The sequence below is a fragment of the Ovis canadensis genome, chromosome 23 (genome assembly GCF_042477335.2).
Source record: "Ovis canadensis isolate MfBH-ARS-UI-01 breed Bighorn chromosome 23, ARS-UI_OviCan_v2, whole genome shotgun sequence".
Taxonomy (NCBI): Eukaryota; Metazoa; Chordata; class Mammalia; order Artiodactyla; family Bovidae; genus Ovis; species Ovis canadensis.
In genome coordinates this window covers 14,146,171-14,166,520 of record NC_091267.1, presented here as the reverse complement: position 1 = coordinate 14,166,520, position 20,350 = coordinate 14,146,171, and the positions used below count along the sequence as shown (strand labels likewise).

Below are 20,350 nucleotides of genomic sequence, written 5' to 3'. Positions count from 1 at the left end.
ATCTGTAGATGGTCCTCCCGTCCCCCACCCCCTGCTCAGCCTCCCTCAGACCCACCGGACCACCCAACCCTGAGCCTGTAGACTGTCCATTCGTGGCCGCCATGTGCTCACTCGCTTGTGCTGCTGAGCGCTCTTCACCCGCGTGTGCTCCTGAGCGCTCACGGGGGCGGGGGCTGCCGTGCTCTTTCACCCGCGTGTGCTCCTGAGCGCTCACGGGCATCCAGCGCTCGCGGGGGCGGGGGCTGCCACGCGCTCTCACCCGCGTGTGCTCCCGAGCGCTCACGGCGTCCAGCGCTGGCGGGGCGGGACTGCCCTCTTCGCTCTCCTCATCTCACTGCAGTTGCAGTACTTGTGCACTTCCTGGTGCGTCTCCTGCTCTGAGTTGCCACAAATAGGGAAACAAGGGTATTAAATAAGTAGCTGTTTACTGCCAGCACTGCAGAAGAAATTGGGAAGACAGTTTGTTACAGCGTTTCCGTGTCTGGAGCTCCGTCGTGCTAACTGGGCCTTTCCCCCTTTTCGTGGAGGTGACCAGCCGCGGAGAAGCCCACCTGGAGCTGAACGCGTTCCGAAGGAAACATGACTGTGCGCTGGTCATTCCCGGGGACGCCCTGGAGGTGAGGCGCCGGCCCAGGCCTGTGTGTAGACTCTGTCCCCCTCCCTGGAGGTGAGGCGCGCCCTGCCCCTAGGCCTGTCTGTCTGTCCTTCTCCCTGGAGGTGAGGCCGCGCCCTGCCCCTAGACCTGTCTGTCTGTCTGCCCTCCTCCCTGGAGGTGAGGCCGCGCCCTGCCCCTAGACCTGTCTGTCTGTCTGCCCTCCTCCCTGGAGGTGAGGCTTGTCCTGCCCCTAGACCTGTCTGGCTGGCTGGCTGCCTGTGGGCTTCCGCAGGTGTACCTGCCAGGCTGCCTTGCTCGTCAGCACTGTTTCTGGGTCCCTGCTCTCGGCAGGCCGCATGCAGCCCTGTGAGGGGTGGGCCCTGAGGAGCGGCCGCTGTGCTGCGGTGAGAGCCTGGCCCGCACGACTCTCGCCTCCGCTCTGCTGCCGGCTCCCTCAGTCCCTCAGTCCCTCTCTGGGCGCCCGGAGCTTGCTCCGTGTTAGCAGCGTGACTGCTGTGGAGTCCTGGCTCTGGTACCCACGTCGTGATCTAAATTCATCCACACACAGACATCCAGCAGTGCCCCGGGACCCGGGAGACCCTGTGCTCCTGGAGACCCCCCACATGGGGTGGGCAGCTCGTGGACGTCTGGGCCATTCCCTCTGTCCGGTCCCCTCTGCTCACTCTGCTCGTGGGCCTGGCGGCCACAGTTACCCAGACAAGTGGGCGCCAGACACCCACGCGTTCTGCAGTTTGCCAGTGATTCTCACAGATGTTTTCTAGGAGTCTGGGCAGACTGGTGGGTCCTCTTGTGACCCAGCCCTTGTCAGTGGGACTCTGAGGCCGCCTGTCAGGGCGTGGGCAGTACCCACACTTCCCCAGGGGAGCAGCAGAGATGGCCACGCCCTCTGTGCCTGCGGATGGTGCCGCGATTCCAGCTCTCCGAGGGGCTGGCAGCCGTGGTCCCAGAGCCTGCCACCCACGGTGCTGGGCTGTTCACCTCCGGAATCTGCTCAGCAGCCCCCGCAGAACCGCACAGGACCACTGGGCCTGGACAGCAGAGCCACAGCCATGACTCGGGGTGTCCAGCTCAGCTGTGGGGCCGTGCAGCCTTTACGCAGCTTTGGGGGACCTTTACTTTCCCAGCCGAGATGGGGAGCTGGGGTCAGAGCGTTCCATGTGGCCAGAGGCTAGGGTCTTTCCAGCGGGGCCGAGGGGGCAGGCTGGCCAGAGGCCGAGGAGGCGGGCTGGCCAGAGGCCACCCGGGAGCCCTGGCCCTGGGGCTGTGCGTCCTCTCTGTCTGTGGTGGTGAACCCGGGCCCCGCTCCTCCTCCAGGTCTGCCTGAAGTACTACGAGCATGAGTTCGTGGAGCTGGCCTGCCAGTGCCCGGCGGTGGTCTGCTGCCGCTGCTCGCCCACCCAGAAGGCCCACATCGTCAAGCTGCTGCAGCAACACACAGGCCGACGCACCTGTGCCATCGGTGAGCGTCCCCATCATGCAGCAGGACGCGCGCCGCGCCTCCCCACTGGCTGGACTCCACTGGCATGACACCCGGGGCCCAGACCCCTGTTTGCTGTCAGCGAGGGAGGCGGGCCCTGCGAGCGTCCCCTCACACCCTGTTCCCCGCCTCAGGTGACGGAGGGAACGACGTGAGCATGATCCAGGCGGCAGACTGCGGGATCGGCATCGAGGGGAAGGTGCGGCCAGGCTTGTCCCCGCCCCCGCCCCCGCCCCGCACCTGCTCTGGGCGGTTCCAGCACATGGCAGGGAGGGGGCGAGGCGGGGCCCACCGCCCTGCGGGAGCAGCTCCCTGAAGGCCAGGTGGGGACAGTCACAACCTGCCACGACCCGGTTCCCTGGCCAGTCTGTCCTCTGAGCTCATGTGAAAACACCCAGAGAGGTGGGGCATGCACGGGATCCCGGCCCCTCTGCTTCCTGGGCCCACAGTCGGGTGTCTGGTCACAGCTGAACCTGCCGCTGCTTGTGGTGGGGGCGTGGGTCGGCGGCTCCAGCTGAGGCAACAGGTTGCAAGGACTGGCTTGCAGACGCCCAAGGCCCCTGCTTAGATCCTGGGACACCCACAGTGCTGGAGCTGAACCCTCCCTAGGTCCTGGGGGCAGCGGCCGCTCCTCGGCCGAGAGTGGGCTCCCTTGGGCAGGGGGCCCGCACCGTGCCGCCCGCTCTGCACTCCGGGGAGCTGTGGGTCGGACGCGCCCCCCAGGCCCGTCCCCAGCAGCGTGTCGCTCCCCAGTGGATTCGGCCGGTCCTGAGCACCCCACCCGCCCTTGCAGGAGGGGCGGCAGGCCTCGCTGGCAGCTGACTTCTCCATCACGCGGTTCAAGCACGTCGGCCGCCTGCTCATGGTGCACGGGCGCAGCAGCTACAAGCGCTCGGCGGCGCTCGGCCAGTTCGTCATGCACCGGGGCCTCATCATCTCCACGATGCAGGTACGCCTGGCCCTGCCCCTAGCCCCACCCCAATCCACCATCCCCGCCCCAAGTCCCAGCCCCGCCCCCAATCCTGCCCCAGCCCCGCCCCAATCCACCATCCCCACCCCCAGTCCCACCCCCAGTCCCAGCCCCGCCCCAATCCACCATCCCCGCCTCCAGCCCCACCCTGTTCCGCCCCCACCACGCCCCCGCCTGCCAGGAAGGCGGTGGGCCATGGCTCCTCGGGTGCCTCATCTGTGTCACTGCTCTTTTTCTCCAGGCCGTGTTCTCCTCCGTTTTCTACTTCGCTTCGGTCCCTCTGTACCAGGGCTTCCTCATGGTCGGGTAAGTGGACCGTCCAGCACACGCAGCGGCCGCATGTCGGGAGGATGGGTCCCCGGGAACCTGGAGGGCCATAGCCGGAGCACTTCCCGCATGGCCAGAGTCAGGAAGATCACACCCGGGAGCGCAGGAGGCGGCCCCTCTCCGTCTGTCCCCCGGTGATCCCGCTGTCACCTGTTCTGCTTAGAAGCTGTTTTCCTGGGGAAGCCACACTGCATCCGAGCAGGGCTGCCCCTACCTGGGGCCCGTACCCTCCCGGCCGGACACGGTTCTTCTTAGCAGGACGTGAAGTTAGCGGCAAAGACACGAAGGGCAGACAGCCCTGGGACGGGCCTGACATCCTGGGACAGCCACCGGGAGGCCTCCTGGGGGAGCACAGCTGAGTTAAGACCACAGACCTCGCTAGGTGTTGGCGAGAAGGGGGCTCCCGGGTCTCCACAGCTCCTGACAGGAGCACACAGTGGGAAAGCAGCCCAGAGACAGAGCAAACCTATGGCCCAATAGCCCTCACCTCCGAGTGCCCATCGCCATAGGAAGACGCCTCCTCTATTTAGCACGGTCCTGCGAAGCCCCGACGCCCAGCAGCTGACTCAGGAGATCCACTGAGTTGTGTCCCTGCAGCCCAGGGACGAAGGCTTGGGCTGCAAGGCAGCGGACCTGAGGTAGTGGGTTGGGCACTGTGGCGAGCTCGGCGACTTCTGCTAAAACGAAGCACACAGCTGCTTGCACCCCTGGACCTCTGGCCCCAGCCAGCACCCCCGTCAGAAATAAGTCAAGCTTACCTTTACAGAGCAAAAAGCCCTGTGCAGTCTTTAGCCACTTTATTTGTGTTAGTAATAACCGGAAACGGGCTGGCACAGACGCACTGCGGAGAAGGGGCTGTGGGACTGCCCTGCCCAGAGCCAGGCCCCGGGACCAGCTGAGCGAGAGGCCGGACGCCAGCGCCCGCTGTGCGGTGCCAGCCTGTCGCCGTCAGGCAGCAGCAGTTGTGACATGGAGAGCAGGCACCAGGGGTCGGCGGGCTGAGGGAGACTCCAGGCGGGCTCCCGGGCCCCCTGTGGCCTCCCGGGCCCCCTGTGGCCTCCCGGCCTGAGGCTGGCTGCAGTTCTGGAGATGCAGCCACTCGGGGGAGCTGGCTGACGGCTCCTTGGGGTCTGTCTGGGTTCTCTGTGATAACTGTTCTGACATCTGCAGCAGTCTCAAAGTTTTAATTAAAAAGCTGTAATTAAAACCGAAACTTTGGATTCCACTGCCTGTGAGCACCGTGGCTTGTAGGCATTGCTCCAGTGCTTTAGGACAGGTTCTGCTCTGTTGCCAACTTGTTTTCGTTCAGTTTAGAGTTTGCCTTTGGCCCCTGGTAGAAGAGGTGTGCCCCCGGGGTAACCCCCCTGCCCTCCTCCAGGTACGCAACCGCCTACACCATGTTCCCCGTGTTCTCGCTGGTGCTGGACCAGGACGTGAAGCCGGAGATGGCCATGCTGTACCCGGAGCTGTACAAGGACCTCACCAAGGTGCGGCCCCTAGAGCCAAGGCGGGGGAGCTGCAGTGCTCCGCCTAAGACTGTGCTTGTGAGGAGGGCGCATCCTCTTTCCGTGGGAGCCCTGGCCCCGGGTCAGTGTCTTCCTTAGGTGGGGCCGGCCCCTGCCCTCTGGAGCTGCTGGGGTTCGTACCTGGGTGGGCCGGGGGCCTGGAGTCTTCACAGGCTACCCACTCGTGGCCACGGGGAGACGTGCATGCTGCTCCATTGACAGAGCTGCTCCCCTGTCTCCCCAGGGGCGATCCTTATCCTTCAAGACCTTCCTCGTCTGGGTTCTGATCAGCATTTACCAAGGTAAGACGGACCCTCTCCTCCTGGGCTGAAGCTGCCCTGTCTTCTGTTAGCAACGGCACTCTGCCTGCCGGTTCAAGTTCTCAGGCTCCACGTTTTGTCAACGGTTGAAGATCGCCTTCTGTTCATCTCGCGAGTCAATCCCAAGCAGCTGGCCTCTTCCCAGTACAGTGTGGGCTGGCGTTTCTTACTGGTCCAGGTCACCTAAAAACCGACCTGGTTTCAAATAAATGACAATTCTGAAAAAAGTAATCAGCCCTTTTGAAAGCAGCACACAGTGGCTTGCTTTCTTGGCGTGGTGGCAGGACTTGACGAGATCTGGACCCTGTAGTTAGAAGGAGCCAGCTGCCTTTGTGGCATCCCAGATAAACAGGCGCCGTGGAGCGTGTGGGCAGTGGCCGGACCCCGTAGGGGGCACCAGGGTGTGATCACCAACTAGGCGGCAGGCCTCCCCAGATCCTGCACCGCTGCCCGTCCAGAGTGTCTGTGTGGCACCGCTCAGCCCCCCAGCCGTGCAGGCCCGTGACTGTTGGCACGGTTGAAGTCATTAGCAGCAGCCTCTCGGTGACGGAGCCGGCAGCCCCAGCGGAAGGCTGTGCTCTCTCCCAGGCGGCATCCTCATGTTCGGGGCACTGGTGCTCTTCGAGTCCGAGTTCGTGCATGTCGTGGCCATCTCCTTCACGGCACTGGTGCTCACGGAGCTGCTGATGGTGGCGCTGACCGTCAGGACCTGGCACTGGCTCATGGTCGTGGCCCAGCTACTCAGCCTCGGCTGCTACGTGGCTTCGCTCGCTTTCCTCAATGAGTATTTTGGTAAGTTGCCGTGCATTTGTTTGCTGAATAACTGTCTCTTCCTGGTTTTCACATGATTTTCTTGTTGCTTCTGTGACATGATCTTCAGTGCGGATTGCAGACCGCTTCACAGCGCACAGCTCACTTTGCAGGGAGATGGAGTTCCTTGTAGTGATGCCCAGAGCTGGGCCGGGCTCCCCACGGGCACGCTGTCCTTGGTCCTCTCCCTGCTGGAAGTGCTGAGGCTGCAGGGAAGAGGCTCAAAGTGCGGGGCCCGTGCACCCACCCCCTACTCCCTCTGTGTGCATGAAGGACAGGATGCAGAGGACAGGACGCGGCGCAGAGGACAGAGGACAGGACGTGGGGCAGAGGACAGGACAGGATGCGGGGCAGAGGACAGGACGCGGACAGAGAACAGAGGACAGGACGCGGGGCAGAGGACAGGACAGGACGCGGGGCAGAGAACAGAGGACAGGACGTGGACAGAGGACAGAGGACAGAACGCGGGGCGGAGGACAGAGGACAGGACGCGGCGCAGAGGGCAGAGGACAGGACGTGGGGCAGAGAACAGGACAGGACGCGGGGCAGAGGACAGGACAGGACGCGGGGCAGAGAACAGAGGACAGGACGTGGACAGAGGACAGAGGACAGAACGCGGGGCGGAGGACAGAGGACAGGACGTGGCGCAGAGGGCAGAGGACAGGATGCAGGGCAGAGGACAGGACAGGACGCGGGACAGAGGACAGAACGCGGGGCAGAGGACAGAAGACAGGACGCGGCGCAGAGGGCAGAGGACAGGACAGGACGCGGGGCAGAGGACAGAGGACAGAACGCGGGGCAGAGGACAGAGGACAGAACGCGGGGCAGAGGACAGAGGACAGGACGAGGACAGAGGACAGGACGCGGCGCAGAGGGCAGAGGACAGGACAGGACGCGGGGCAGAGGACAGGACAGGACGCGGGGCAGAGGACAGAGAACAGGACGCGGGGCAGAGGACAGAGGACAGAACGCGGGGCAGAGAACAGAGGACAGGACGTGGACAGGACAGAGGACAGGACGCGGCTCAGAGGGCAGAGGACAGGACAGGACGCGGGGCAGAGGACAGAACGCGGGGCAGAGGACAGAGGACAGGACGCGGCGCAGAGGGCAGAGGACAGAAGACAGGACGCGGGGCAGAGGACAGGACAGGACGCGGGGCAGAGGTCAGAGGACAGGACAGGACGCAGGGCAGAGGGGAGGACGCTCAGGGCAGAACCTGAAACTGCGGACGGAGCTCCAGGCAGAGCTGTGGTTCCCAGGGAACAGGTGCTGGCTGATTCTTTCCGCGCTTTATTAAGCGGGCGAAGCTAGAGTATAGACGGGCAGCTGGACGCTGTTGCTGGAGACGCCCGACTGAGGAGAGCCCCATCCCCCGTCTGGGAGGCGTTTGCCGCCGGCCCTTCCCCCAGGATGCTGTGTCCTGATCCACCTGCAGAGGCGCCTCCTGCCCCCCGGGGCCCAGGTCCTGCACTCGTCAGAGGGGACACGGCTGGTGCCATGCGTGCCCGAGCATGCATGCCATCTCGCATGCGGCACTGGGCCTCCAGTTTGCTGTGCTTGAGCCGGGTCCTCACGATGTGCCCACACTGCCCAGGCGCCGTGAGCCCTGCGCAGACCGGGACTCTGCTTCCCGGGCCCCACGCCGTCCATGGTTCTTCCGGCAGCTTTGCCCACAGCCTGCAGGGTTGTCGCGTCCTGAAGGCGACCACCGGCCTGGCCAGGTTCCCACACAGCTCTCCCCGTCAGCGTCAGGTCAGCCTGACCTCCAGCCTAACCTCCACCAGGCTGGAGGTCAGCCCGGCACGTCTGCTGGGTCAGCAAGACCCGTGGGGGGCAGGCTAGCCGAGATGGTTCTGCTGACTACAGATGGGCCCAGAAGGTCCAACCCATCACAGGCTGCATTGCACCCATCTGCCCCTGAACATGGGGGGTTCCTGCCTCCTGTTGGGAACCCTTCCCCTGGTACAGGCAGAATGGTGCCTTCACAGGGACCCCGAGGCTCTGCCAGGCCCACATTTGTGATAACCTGGGTGCAGGCGGAGGGGGGCCACAACCCCAGCACCCTGAGACCTGTTTGGGCTTTCTCTCGCACAGATGTTGCCTTTATCACGACTGTGACCTTCGTGTGGAAAGTGTCAGCCATCACAGTGGTCAGCTGCCTCCCTCTCTATGTCCTGAAGTACTTGAAGCGGAAGCTGTCCCCGCCCAGCTACTCCAAGCTCTCCTCCTAGCCCCTCCCTGCACCTTCAGCTGGTGGCTGTGATGTCTGGAGCACTGCAGCTGCTGAGAGGCTGTGAGGCCAGAAGGGCCCAGGTGACCCAGCCAGGCGCCATGGACATCCCGCCTAGGCACCATGGACTTACCCCCTTGTCCTCATCAGGCTGGATTTCCTTTCCTCCCCTTTCTGTTGTTTTTCAGAGTTTAATTTACATGTAGCACCAGCTTGAGTTTCCATGAATATGAGCCCTGTTACTGGAAAACACCATCGTTCTCTGCTGTTCTGGGAACTGAAATGAAAGTTTATTTACTATCTTGCAACTTCCCAACTAACATTCAGGCTCTTTCTTTGATCTCATAGCAGAGAGTCGCCCTTCTTCACCAGAATAAAGCCTCTATTCTGTCCAGGCCGTGTCTGCCACACCCTCCCCATGCCTCCCGCAGGTGCACCCCGGCCCCGGGCGCCCGCACAGCCTCTCCATGCCCACAGCAGCCACACACGTGTGTCCAAGGCTCTGCTGTTAGTTCAGCTGTCCCCGTCCTGGTGTTTGTCCACATCTGCTGCTGCTTCTGGCTCCTGGCAGTCAGGCAGTCTGTGGGCCCCTCGACGGTGCTTCCGTGGGAGAGCGCTTCCTCCTCTAGGCCGTGCTCTGAGTCCCGTCTGGGTGGCCACTTCCCAGGGCGCATCCCAGGGAGGATGAGTGACCCCTGGCTGCTCACTCTGGTCCCCAGCCGCGTCCCCACAGGAAAGGCCGTCAGTCAGAAGCCCTTCACACACCCAGCTCCTCACTCAGCAAACAGTCCTGTGGCCCCCAAACAGGCAGACCCTAGGGTCCTGAGGAGGCTGCCCCAACTGCTGCTGGGCAGGTCCACCCTGCAGGTTCTGGAAGCCCTTGTTGCTGGAGTCATTTCGACTCGGGGAAGCCGGCCGTCCACACAAGCACTGTGCTGGCTCTCCGACTTCCGCTAAACCCTGCTCTGACCCCCGGTCCGAACGCCTCCTGGTGTCCCTCTGTCCCGGGGGAAGAGGGGGGGGGGCCTCATCCCAAGCTGCCGGGAAGGGCCCGCACAACAGGCAGGTGGCCCTGGTTTGCGTCCCTAGGACGGGGCGCGGCCACGCCCCTGTGATCCGAGAGCCTCTCAGCCGGCGGTTCCTGCTCAGGCTCCTGCAGACGGCGGCCTGGCTGGGCTCCAGATGAACAGAGCGCGCAGAGCAGGTGTAATTCCGCGCGACTCCAGCAGGTGGCGCTAGAAACTAAGGAATGCAGCCAAGGCCGGCGGCCCAACTTCCGGGCGCTCGGGTCAGTCAGCGGTCTGGGCTAGATTCTCCGCGCGTTCGCAGCGTTCAGGCACGGGCCTGTGTCCACGCGGCATCCACTCTGGACGGAGACCGGGGCCCCCTTAATGGTAAAGTGCGGGCGACACCCCCTGATCTCCCGGGATGACCCCGCCCGCGGCCCCTGCTCTTGTGCCTGGTGGCCAGGAGACTGGGTGGGCAGAACTCGGGGGCCCAGGAGGACCGAGGTCATGTACCGTTTTCCTAAAAGCAGAACTTTCCGAGTCTCACAGCCACGTGATTGTAAAGCCAGAGACCCTCCCTGCTCTTCTCCAAGCCAGTTCCCAGGTCTGGGCTCTGTGGCTGCCACAGAGAAAGGCCGACCCCAGCCCCTTCCACAGCCCAGCCCCACTGCCTTCAGGGTCGGGGGCCCGCCTGGCTCAGGGAGGCCAGCGTGTGGAGGGGCCCCCAAGTCCCTGCCCGACCCCCCAGTCCCTTCTGCCGACTGGGCGAGCAGCCACCATGGGCCTGGCAGGCTCTGAGCTGGGGTGACGGGTCAGGTGGGACTCTCTGGCCCCGGTCACAGGATGCTCTGCTGGGGGCCGCGGGCCACGGGCCGTGGTGGCTTCTTCCAAGGAGGCCAGAGCTCCCAAGGGGAGGCTGGGCCCACACGGCTTGTCCATCCAGCCCTGCTCAGGCCCCTCGGAGCTCTGCGTCCATCCATCAGCTGGGCGGCTGGTCTGGGCTCAAGGGAGAGCCAAGGGCGGACACAACCTCTGAGCAGTGAGTGAAGCAAAGGCAGGATGGGGTGAAGCACGGAGGGGGCTGGGGGTGCGGGGGCAGGGCCTCGGGTCCCCAGGCAGTGGTCCCCAGGCCCCTGTCCCAGTCACGCAGCCCACGCCCGGGGCCAGCAGAGCTGGAGGAGTCCTCCCAGGCAGGCCCATGACCCACACTGCCTGAGACGCAGCCTGTGGAGCTGGGCCCCAGGGTGCACCCCCCAACAGCGAGGACACAGTCCACCCCCGGTTCTGGGCCGGGCCCCACCCCCCGCCCACCCGCCTGCGGCCGGGCCACGCGCTCCACCCTCCCCGCCATCTCCCCGCGGCCCCTGTGTGTCTGGGTGTCACCAGGTGGAGCCCTCTAGGATGGCCTTGTCAGGTCTGAGCCCAAGTCCCAAGGTCTCAGGCGGCTGCGCTGAACCCTGGATGCTGTTTGTTCAAAGTGACCTAACATCGCTTCAGGGCTCCCAGGCTCTTCGCAACCTGAAGGTGCAGAGACCGGCCGGCTGAGCCAAAGCGACTCTGATTCTATGATGGGGCCGGGTGTCTGGTCCAGACTGCGTCTTCACATCCCCTGCCCGGCACCTGGCCCAGTCACCTGCCCCCGGAGAGCCAGCTCTGAGAGAAGCCAGACTTCTGAGCAGCGGGGGGAGCCTCATAGTTTAGACAGTCGCTCCCAGGAGCCTCCCAGAGCTTCTGGGCACAACTGCAGGGGTGCCGTCCACATGGGCAAGCTGGCAGGGCGTCCACTCAGCCCCAGTGTCCTCGTCCCAAGTGGCCCTAACTGTTGCTGCAAGGAGAGTGTTCCATCTGAGTGTCTGAAGACTGCAGTTATGATGCTGACTTTGGGGTCTCGCCCAGGAAGGAGGGGTACTGTGCTTTCACCAAACAGGAGCGGAAGGCAGCTGCACCCTCAGGCCCACTGCCCTTACCGGGGTGACACCTCACTGGCTGGGATGCAGCCTCTTGGCCCCAGAGCCCCGTGAGGCCCCCGCTCCAGCTGGGCAACTCCCCATGTCCAGAATAGCAGAGCAGAGGGGCTTGCCCCCAGCATGGCTCCAGAGCGCCGGGCCAGGCTGGTCCTGGAAGAGGCTCTGGCCCCACTTTTGGGAGTGCCAGGGGGTACGGTGCCCACGTCCAGCGGACTGGATGGACTTGGCTCAGTTCAGGGGTCACAGTGCCAATGCCAAGGACCCTGGGGGTGTGTCAGGGGCTCTGGGGAGGGAGCCTCCCACTGCTCCCTTCACCTGTTCTCAACAAGCCCTGAGGTCCCCCCACCCCTGGAGCCCGAGCTGGGTGCGGGGTTGTGGGATCCGCATCTGGCCCTGCACCCCCTGCCACCACTAACCACCTCTGGGAGAGTAGCCTGTCACTGGGACCTCCCAGGACGTGAGGGGCTGCCCCCACGACCCTGCAGGTGGCTGCCTCCTCCAGCAGGGCCTCCTGGGTGCTGAGACCCTCCTGCCCACCACAGGCATCCCCCACAGGCTCACATGCCAGGCCGCGGGCTCCGCCCCCACAATTGCTGGGACATCCTGACTGCTACCACCCTGTCCCATCTGAATGCCTGCATGAGGGGCAGGTGACGGACAGGTGGGGGAGGGCATGAGGGGGCTCCGGGACCTCAGGACCACGGGGCTGGGCTCAGGCTGGTCAGATCTGGATGAGGCGTTCGGAGGCTGAGCAGCCTCTATGGGGGAAGGATGCCCAGTGTGGTCAGCGATGCAGACCCCAACACCCCACCACATGACCCTAATGCTCAGCAGGACACACTGCCCTCAGCCGGGGGCCCACCCAGGTCCTCAGGAGGAAATGGGAAGATGGACGCTGGGTGGACACCCAGCTGGGGAGTTTGGTGGGGGGTGGGGGGGCTGAAGGCATTTCGGTAACCACAGCCACCAGGCTGGCAGTTGAGCCACTTGGCTACAGACGGCCCGCTGTGGCCCGAGGACACAGGATGCCCAGGGTCCCCCATCACACTGCCCGGGAGGGACCACCTGGCAGCTTGGGGCCCTGTGTGGCCAGATCTGGAGGACACTGCATGAGGGCCACAGTGAGCAGCAGTGAGGAGGGGCAGACAGAGATGGGCAGGCCCAGCTACAGAGCCGCTCCCAGTGGGGATGACAGACCCAGGGCATTTGAGTCCCTTCCAAGTCCCCCTCAACAGCCTGGTATGCAGCTGTGCCCTTTGTCCTTGGGCCCCAGAGGCCTTGGTTCTCTGCACCAGGGCAGGCATTTGTCCTCTCTGAAGTGCCTCCAGCCTGGGGTCCCCTGCCTTGCCATCGCCTCCCCTCTGCCTCCCAGCTCCACCGAGTTCTGGCCGCCGGCCGGAAGGTCTCACGGCCGCCGGGACGTTGGTAGCACCTGCCCAGAGCAGCCACTGCAGCACCATCGACGGAGCAAGCATGAGCTGCGGGTCCCTGGAGGAGCCCGACTCGAAGCACGTGGGCCAGAGACCCCCAAAGGGGCCAGTCACCCAGAGGCCAGGGGGAGGGTCTCGAGGGGCATCTGCACGCGTGCTCAGGCCTGCAACTTCCTGACGGTGGGGAGGTGCACTCAACGCAAACGCCCTTCCATGGACGAGCAGGGAGGGAAGCAGGGCCCTGCCCACGATGGGCTCTGAGTCAGCCTCAACAGGGAGGAGCGCTGGCCCGGGACAACCAGATGGACCTCGAGGACACGTTGCCGAGTGAAACAGCCGTTCTAAAAGGACAGATACTGAGTGATTCCACCCACACAAGGTGCCTGGGCTTAGCTTAGCATGCAGGTTCACAAATGGCGGGTAGGGGGTGGGGTGGGGCTGGTGGTCCTCAGGGACCGTGTGCTGGCTTGGGAAGATGAGAGCACTCTACAGACAATGGCAACCGTGTGCACGTACTTGACGCCAGTGAAGCGCACACTTATGTTTCCATAGTGCACTGTGTTATGCGTGTTGCGTGTGTTGACAGTGAACTGAGTTATGTGTGTTGCGTGTGTTGACAGTGCTCTGTGTTATGCGTGTTGTGTGTGTTGACAGTGCCCTGTGTTGTGTGTGTTGCGTGTGTTGACAGTGCCCTGTGTTGTGTGTTGCGTGTGCTGACAGTGCCCTGTGTTATGCGTGTTGCGTGTGTTGACAGTGCCGTGTTGTGTGTTGCGTGTGCTGACAGTGCCCTGTGTTATGCGTGTTGTGTGTGTTGCGTGTGCTGACAGTGCCCTGTGTTGTGTGTTGCGTGTGCTGACAGTGCCGTGTTATGCGTGTTGCGTGTGTTGACAGTGCCCTGTGTTGTGTGTGTTGCGTGTGTTGACAGTGCCCTGTGTTGTGTGTGTTGCGTGTGTTGACAGTGCCCTGTGTTGTGTGTGTTGCGTGTGTTGACAGTGCCCTGTGTTGTGTGTGTTGCGTGTGTTGACAGTGCCCTGTGTTGTGTGTTGCGTGTGTTGACAGTGCCCTGTGTTGTGTGTGCTTCGTGTGTTGACAGTGCCCTGTGTTGTGTGTTGCGTGTGTTGACAGTGCCCTGTGTTGTGTGTGCTTCGTGTGTTGACAGTGCCCTGTGTTGTGTGTGCTTCGTGTGTTGACAGTGCCCTGTGTTGTGTGTTGCGTGTGTTGACAGTGCCCTGTGTTGTGTGTTGTGTGTTGCGTGTGTTGACAGTGCCCTGTGTTATGCATGTTGCGTGTGTTGACAGTGCCGTGTTATGCGTGTTGCGTGTGTTGACAGTGAACTGAGTTATGTGTGTTGTGTGTGTTGACAGTGCCCTGTGTTATGCGTGTTGCGTGTGCTGACAGTGCCCTGTGTTGTGTGTGCTTCATGTGTTGACAGTGCACTGTGTTGTGTGTGTTGTGTGTGTTGCGTGTGTCCACACGAGTTGTAAGCAGACAAGTACAGCACAGGGTCTCTTGCTGTCTGGGCACCAGAGGCCCAAGTGCAGGGGAGCCTGGGGGTGTGCAGAGGCGTCAGGCCCATGGCCTCTGCCTGGAACACCCTCCCCCCGCCCCCCACCGCCCTGCAGCCAGCTCCTGGGATCCCACAGCCTAGCCCTGCTGCAGCCCCAGGCTCTAGGGTGTGGGCTTGAAACAGCATCTTCCCTTAGGGTTCCCATCCATTTACACATTGGCAAGATGCCACTTCCTGTTTCCAAGAAGGAAAAAAGGCCAAGCGGGCTTGTAAAAAGCCGCCTTCTGCTTCAACATCAAACAGTTCAACGCAGCATCTCCCTGAGTTAAGTGTAAATGAATCAGAAGCACATGGATTAAATTTCCCTTGAAATTCACTCTATTTTAAAAATTAATGGAAAAAGTGCCTGGCAAAACTTGTTTAGAGCTTTATTGAACCAAAAACACTTTAAAAATAGTTTGGGAAGCTCAGCAGACCCAAGCCATGGGCGGATTCCATCTCCTCCCACGCTGGGCTGGAGCCCTGTGCCGGGGAGGGGGCGCTGGCCTGTGCCCAGGGTCCTGTGCCCACCCCTCCCGAAAACTCACTGTGTGCAAAAGCGAAGCAAATTAGAGCAAGAAAGGGACCCAAACCACCCCCCACCCTGCCAACCTCGGCCCAAGACGGATGGAAAACTGCTCGCCTTGGGCTGCTGCTGAATTTAAGAGTTACCATCAGAAGACTGTTCCTGTTACCATTCTGCAAAACGAAGGCACAGTGAGCTCACAGGTGCAAACCCTGAAGCTCTCCAGAAACCAGAGGAGGACCCTAGTTCCCTCCGGCCAGGTCAGTGGCCAGAGCAGATGCCCAGACAGCCAGACATGGGGGGTGTGGAGTGCCCACCACCTCTGCATGCCCTCAGCTCTCAGAAACACAGGCCTGGCCTGAGGCTGCCAGGAGGGGCCCAGGGCAGCAGGAGCCTGTGTGGGATCCCTCAAGAGGATGGAGGGGAACCGCAAGAACTCTGCTCCCCGAGGCATCCTCAACACTCCTGTGTCCACCTCGGAGGCCGCCAGGCCCTTGTGGGCCTCACAGAGCAGGACAGACCCCAGGGCCAGCTGGGGTTCCGGTGTGGCCTGGAGTCCCGGCTGAGGCTGAGTCCACAGCAAAGAGACAAGCGGCAGAGGGAAGGCCGCTCCTCCCAGGGGAGGAGCCCACAGGCGGGGTCTCAGGTGGGCCCAGGAATCTGCCTCTGTCCTCCCCTTCAACAGAGAGGACTTCGGCCTGCATCACTGTGAAAACGCTGAGGATCGCAGACACGGCAAAAACCCCAGGGTCACTTCCCCTGCCCCAGGGGACTGAGCCCAAAGGAGACTTCCGCAGGCTGGAAGGCAGTGGGCAACATACCAGCGTGCTCAGAGGAAAACACTGCAAACCAAGAATCCGACACTCAGCAAAACCACCTTTCAAAGGCGAGGGTGGAATGAAGGCTTTCCCAGATAAACGAACACTGAGAGCTTGCTGCCAGCAGACGCACCTTACAAGAAATAAAGGAAGTTCTTCGGGTGCAAAGGGCGTGACCCCAGGCAGACACTGAAGCCACGTGAAAAAGCAGTGCTGTTAAAGGCAAGCACGTCATTTCATGAAGCAGCACAAATGTACATTTTCCTCCTTTATCCCAATAACTGGTTTAAAAAGCAATTGTATAAAATAATACAGATATAATGTAATGTGAGGCCTATAATTAGTGGAAATGTAAGACAAGTGTAATATTTTCACCAGAACCGAGGAAGTGGGTGAAACAAAGCTGGGAGGGGGGGACGCAGGCAGGTGGTGAAGGAGCACCAGAGCCCCGCCGGGCCTGCAGCATCACCATTTGTTACCACGTTACCGTGAAAAGAGGGGAAAGGAATTAGCCCACATAGGATGCGTGGTTATGTTTGTCACTGAAATTAAGCTCCTAGGCATCTGAAGCTGACTGTGATGTTAATATGTCGCTGGTAAATCCACTAAAGAAATAACGTTAAAAGGGGTAAAAAGCACTAAAGAATTCATTTTGCTACTTTAGAAAACATTCACTTAACGTAAAGCAATAAAGGAGGAACCGAGGAACAAACCAACGGGAGGAAAACAGAAAACAAGAAAAATGAAACAGCACATATAAATCCAATGATATCAATACTAACATCGAATGTGGGTAGATTTAACAAGCTGATCGGAAGAAAGCGTGATCCAACCTGAACCCAGCTACAGCAGGTGCGCTTTAGACTCACGAATGGACTAAAGTGGAAAAACATATATTATGCAAAGAACAAGTTCGGGAAGCTGGAACGGCTGTATGAATGTCAGATAAAATAGATTTTAACACACAGAAAATGTCATTAAACAAAGAGGCATGTTTCATAACGATTACAGGGCCCATCCATCAGGAAAACATAAAATTTATAAATATATGTCCATCTAGACATGGAGGCCCAGAATATATGCCGCAGAAGCTGACGGGAGGAAGAGAGAGGCAATGCTGCAGCAATAGTGGGAGATGTCAGGAAGGGCCCCGCCTTCAATCATGAGTGTGGCAACCAGGCAGAAGACCAACCAAGAAACAGAAGACCTGAGCCCAGGGCGGCACACCACCGAGGCCCACCGGACGTCCTTAGGACACGCCACCCAGGCACGGCAGAACACACATTCCCCTCAGAGTCACCTGGGACACTGCCCAGGGAGAATGTTCCCCACTGTCCCAGAGGAGCCGCTGCTGAAGCTCAGGGCAGGCCGCGTGGAAGGCGAAGGGCGGGAGGCACCGTGCTGAGTCTTCGCCGGGATGCTGACCAGCCTTGGCCGTGCTGACACTGACTGGCTGAGGACTGCAGTTTTAGCCCAGTGGTGGGACACCTGGAGTGGGTGGTCCGGAGATGAAGAAGCCCCTGCACTGTCTCAGGGACGAGGGGAGGATTAAAGAGCGACTTCACAGGGAAAATCTCAAAGCAGAACCTCCAAACCGGAAATGCATGGACCTCTAAGGACACCCCTAAGAGAAAAGGGGACTCACAGGTGTGCAGGCCCATCTTTTTCAACTTCAGGCACAACTGGCAGGTGTAATGTCAATGGCTTTTTAAGAGAACCTCAGCTAAGTTTACTTAGAAGCAAACAAACTCTTCCTAATTCTGATTTTTGGGCTTCCCAGGTGGCGCTACTGGTAAAGAACCTGCCTGCCAGTGTAGGTAGACATAGGAGATGTGGGTTTGATTCCTGGCTTGGAAAGATCCCCTAGAGGAGGGCACAGCAACCCTCTCCAGTATTCTTGCCTGGAGAATCCTCATGGACAGAGGAGCCTGGCAGGTGGCAGTCCACAGGGTTGCAGAGTTGGACACAACTAAGGCATCTTAACATGCACGCAATTCTGATTTTTAACTTAACACCTTTCTCTACCCTCTGGCTCGATGCCCATGTAGCCAGGCATGTCTGCCGACACTTGGTTCAGTCTATGAGCCTCTTGCAGTCTGTTCAGAGGTGCTGCAAGAGGAATGCACACCTGCCCTTTAGAGAAGCCGCACGCTCAGAGTGGTTCCAAATGGGAGAACTTTGAAATGGCGCTGCCAGGGCTCGGATGTGGACCTGGCAAGAACAAAAGCACTTACATCAACTCACAGATGTCTGAGGTGAACAAAAGCATTTACATCAACTCACAGATGTCTGAGGTGATTTTCATGAGCAAGAAGTGGCACCTGGGTGTGCGAGAAGGGAACAGGAAGAAAGGGTGGACGGCAGCGCACCTGCCCGGGAGGCCCTGCCAGCTGGGGGTGCAGAAGCTGGAAAGTGGGACCAAGGGGTCCCCAGCCGGGCTTTCAGGGCAGGGACACAGCAGCCCCTTCAGGGCAGCTCCGGCCAGACCAGTGCCTCCCAGGTCCTCCGGAGCCGTCCCCAGGCCGAGGGCGCTGAGGGTGGCATCTCCATAGCAATTGTGCTTGAACGCAAAACCGGGAGCAACAGCGACTGCAAAGTCTCTAGAAAATATTGAGCATGGAGGATGAATACCCATGTGCGCACCAGGAGAAAGGATTTGGCACTAAAGGGACTTTGAAAATGGTAAGCTTCTTTGGGTGTATTTGCCCCAATAATCCACAGAAACAACAGTAATCTAAAAATAGTCTTGTTTTCTGTCCTAAGCTCCTTTTAACTTCGTTAGTCATCACCAATTCTTAAAATAAAACCCGTGTAACGTCTCTCCTAGTAGCAGCTATAAACACACCTCGAGAGGGACCGGAGGACGCAGAAAGGCGGAAGGGGCGCCGGGGGGCCTCGGGCGCGGGGACGAGGCCGGTGGCCCCGCGGTGGCCGCAGGGCCGGCCCGAGGCGGACACGGGGGCGCGCTGGCCGCGGAGCTGCGCCGCCGCCTCCGGGACTCCCTGCGCCCTGGCGCGCGGCCACCGTGGTCTGGGCAACGGCATTAAACAGAGGGAAACAGACGGGACACCGTCACCCGGGCGGGGGAATGAGGGGCGCGTTGAGAGCAGACAGGAAAAGAGCTTTTCTGGATGGAGTGAAAATTATTTATTGGAGGAAGAGGAGGAGGAGGCGGCGGCCAACGGCCCCCAGCTCGGCCCTCCGCACCGAGTGGCACTCCCGGCCCGAGGGGTCCCGCGGGCTCCGGGGCCGCAGGACAGCCCCACGCCCCTGAAAGCCCGAGAGGGGCGGGCGGAGGGGGCGAGAGTCAGCCTTCCTTTTGACACAACTCTCCAAACCTCCCTTCTCTCTGCGCCACGACTCGGCCTCTCCTCCCGGCCCGTTCCTCTAGTGGGGCGGGCACTCGCGCCGACAAACTCTCCAGGCAAAACCCATAGCCTGGGGGGCCGGGGACTCACCAGCTCATCTTTGCTGAGGGGGGCGGGGGCGGGGACGGGGGCGGGGGCAGGGGGGAGGGGGAAGGGGAAAGGGGGAGGGGAAGGGGGAGGGGCGGGGCGCCCCCTGGCGGCTGCCAGCTCCGGACGCACGTCCCGCCCCCCAGTCCCCGCCCCTCCAGTCTCCGCTTCCCTCCCCGCTTTCTCCCCCCGCCCCGCCCCGCCTCCCTCCGTCCCGCGTCCTCGCAACCCTCCCCCCTCGGCAAGCTCGAGGGGTTCCCCCTCTTGGGCCTCCAGCGTCCTCGCGGGGTCTCCCAGCCCCAGCCACTGCGTCCCCGCGGGGTCCCCCCCGCCCTTTGCCTGGGGCTCGAGGCGCCTGGTGGGTCGGCTCCCAGAACGGGCGCTGACCCACAGGTCGTGGCACCAGGAGTGGCCTGACCCCCTCCAGACCCCCAAGGGAGACACCCAGGGGAGACCCCCAGGGGAGGCCTGCGCCCAGTCGGGCCGACTCTACTGGGATGAACCGACAACCGCGGTGGTGACGTGGGCATGCCTCTGCCGGGCGCCTTCCTGTTGTTTAATGTCGCACCGAGGGCAGGGCAACCCCCCCCCCATTGGGTCAAGCGTGGCACCCCCCCTTTCCCCGAGTGCCGGGCGTGGAGTCCTTTGGGAGCACCCCCCCCCCCCCGCGAGCCGCAGGCCTCCTGGTCCCCGCGGCAGACACGTCTTCTGCTTTGGGTTTATTTTAACCCACATAGGGTGTCGTGCAATAGATTTATAATTCTTATACACCAGACATTTTAACTGCCCCAACACTCCGTCCCTTCCAGCCAAGGCCAACACGAAAATACGGTCCCGTTTTGGCCGCCAAGCTGCACCGAGAAAGCAGGAGGGCTTGAAAGAGGAAAGAGTGAAGTGAAGCAGCGGGTTGGAGAGGCCTCCCCCGCGAGGCGAGCGGACCAGCCCCTGTCGGCTGGAAACCCCAGTCGCGCCGGTAAACCGCCCTGGCCCTCGGGGCCGGCCGGGGGCGACGGCTGGGAGCCCGGGGAGGGGCTCGCGGTTCTCCACGGCCCCCCCCCCCCCCGCGCCGCCCCGCGCCAGCCAGCCGTGCAACAGGCAATCTGGGTCGCTCAGATATTTACAGGAGAAAAATGACAGTGACTCCACGTCCCGGGACTGCCGTGCAATCTGTTAGTAATTTAGCGGGATGGGAATTTCCTTTCTCGGGCCTGCCAGTGGAAGCGCTTTTCCAAATTTCCACAGCGGGGGAAGCCTGCGATTTTACATAATGACTTCAGCATGCAGGGCTCTCTCGGCACCCCCGTCGGCCCCCTCCCCGCCCCGCCCCGCCCCCCTCATTAAAGCTC

The 20,350-nt window shown here is 61.7% G+C and overlaps 1 protein-coding gene across 9 annotated transcripts in view; it reads left to right on the top strand.

Annotated features, from left to right (window-relative positions):
• ATP9B (ATPase phospholipid transporting 9B (putative)) overlaps nucleotides 1–8,647 on the top strand; it is a 156,123-nt gene extending 147,476 nt beyond the window's left edge. For 4 of the 9 annotated variants that reach the window (XM_069569204.1, XM_069569206.1, XM_069569202.1 and 1 more), the window contains 9 exons: nucleotides 528–617; nucleotides 1,931–2,075; nucleotides 2,228–2,292; nucleotides 2,887–3,042; nucleotides 3,305–3,369; nucleotides 4,769–4,877; nucleotides 5,140–5,197; nucleotides 5,804–6,007; nucleotides 8,120–8,647. In XM_069569204.1, the coding sequence (XP_069425305.1) occupies nucleotides 528–617; nucleotides 1,931–2,075; nucleotides 2,228–2,292; nucleotides 2,887–3,042; nucleotides 3,305–3,369; nucleotides 4,769–4,877; nucleotides 5,140–5,197; nucleotides 5,804–6,007; nucleotides 8,120–8,256 (1,029 nt within the window). In that variant the 3' untranslated portion in view covers nucleotides 8,257–8,647. Of the gene's footprint in view, nucleotides 1–527; nucleotides 618–1,930; nucleotides 2,076–2,227; nucleotides 2,417–2,886; nucleotides 3,043–3,304; nucleotides 3,370–4,768; nucleotides 4,878–5,139; nucleotides 5,198–5,803; nucleotides 6,008–8,119 lie in introns of all 9 variants that reach the window. The other 5 variants (XM_069569205.1, XM_069569207.1, XM_069569203.1 and 2 more) reach the window with 3 other exon arrangements.
• The last annotated feature ends 11,703 nt before the right edge of the window (nucleotides 8,648–20,350 follow it).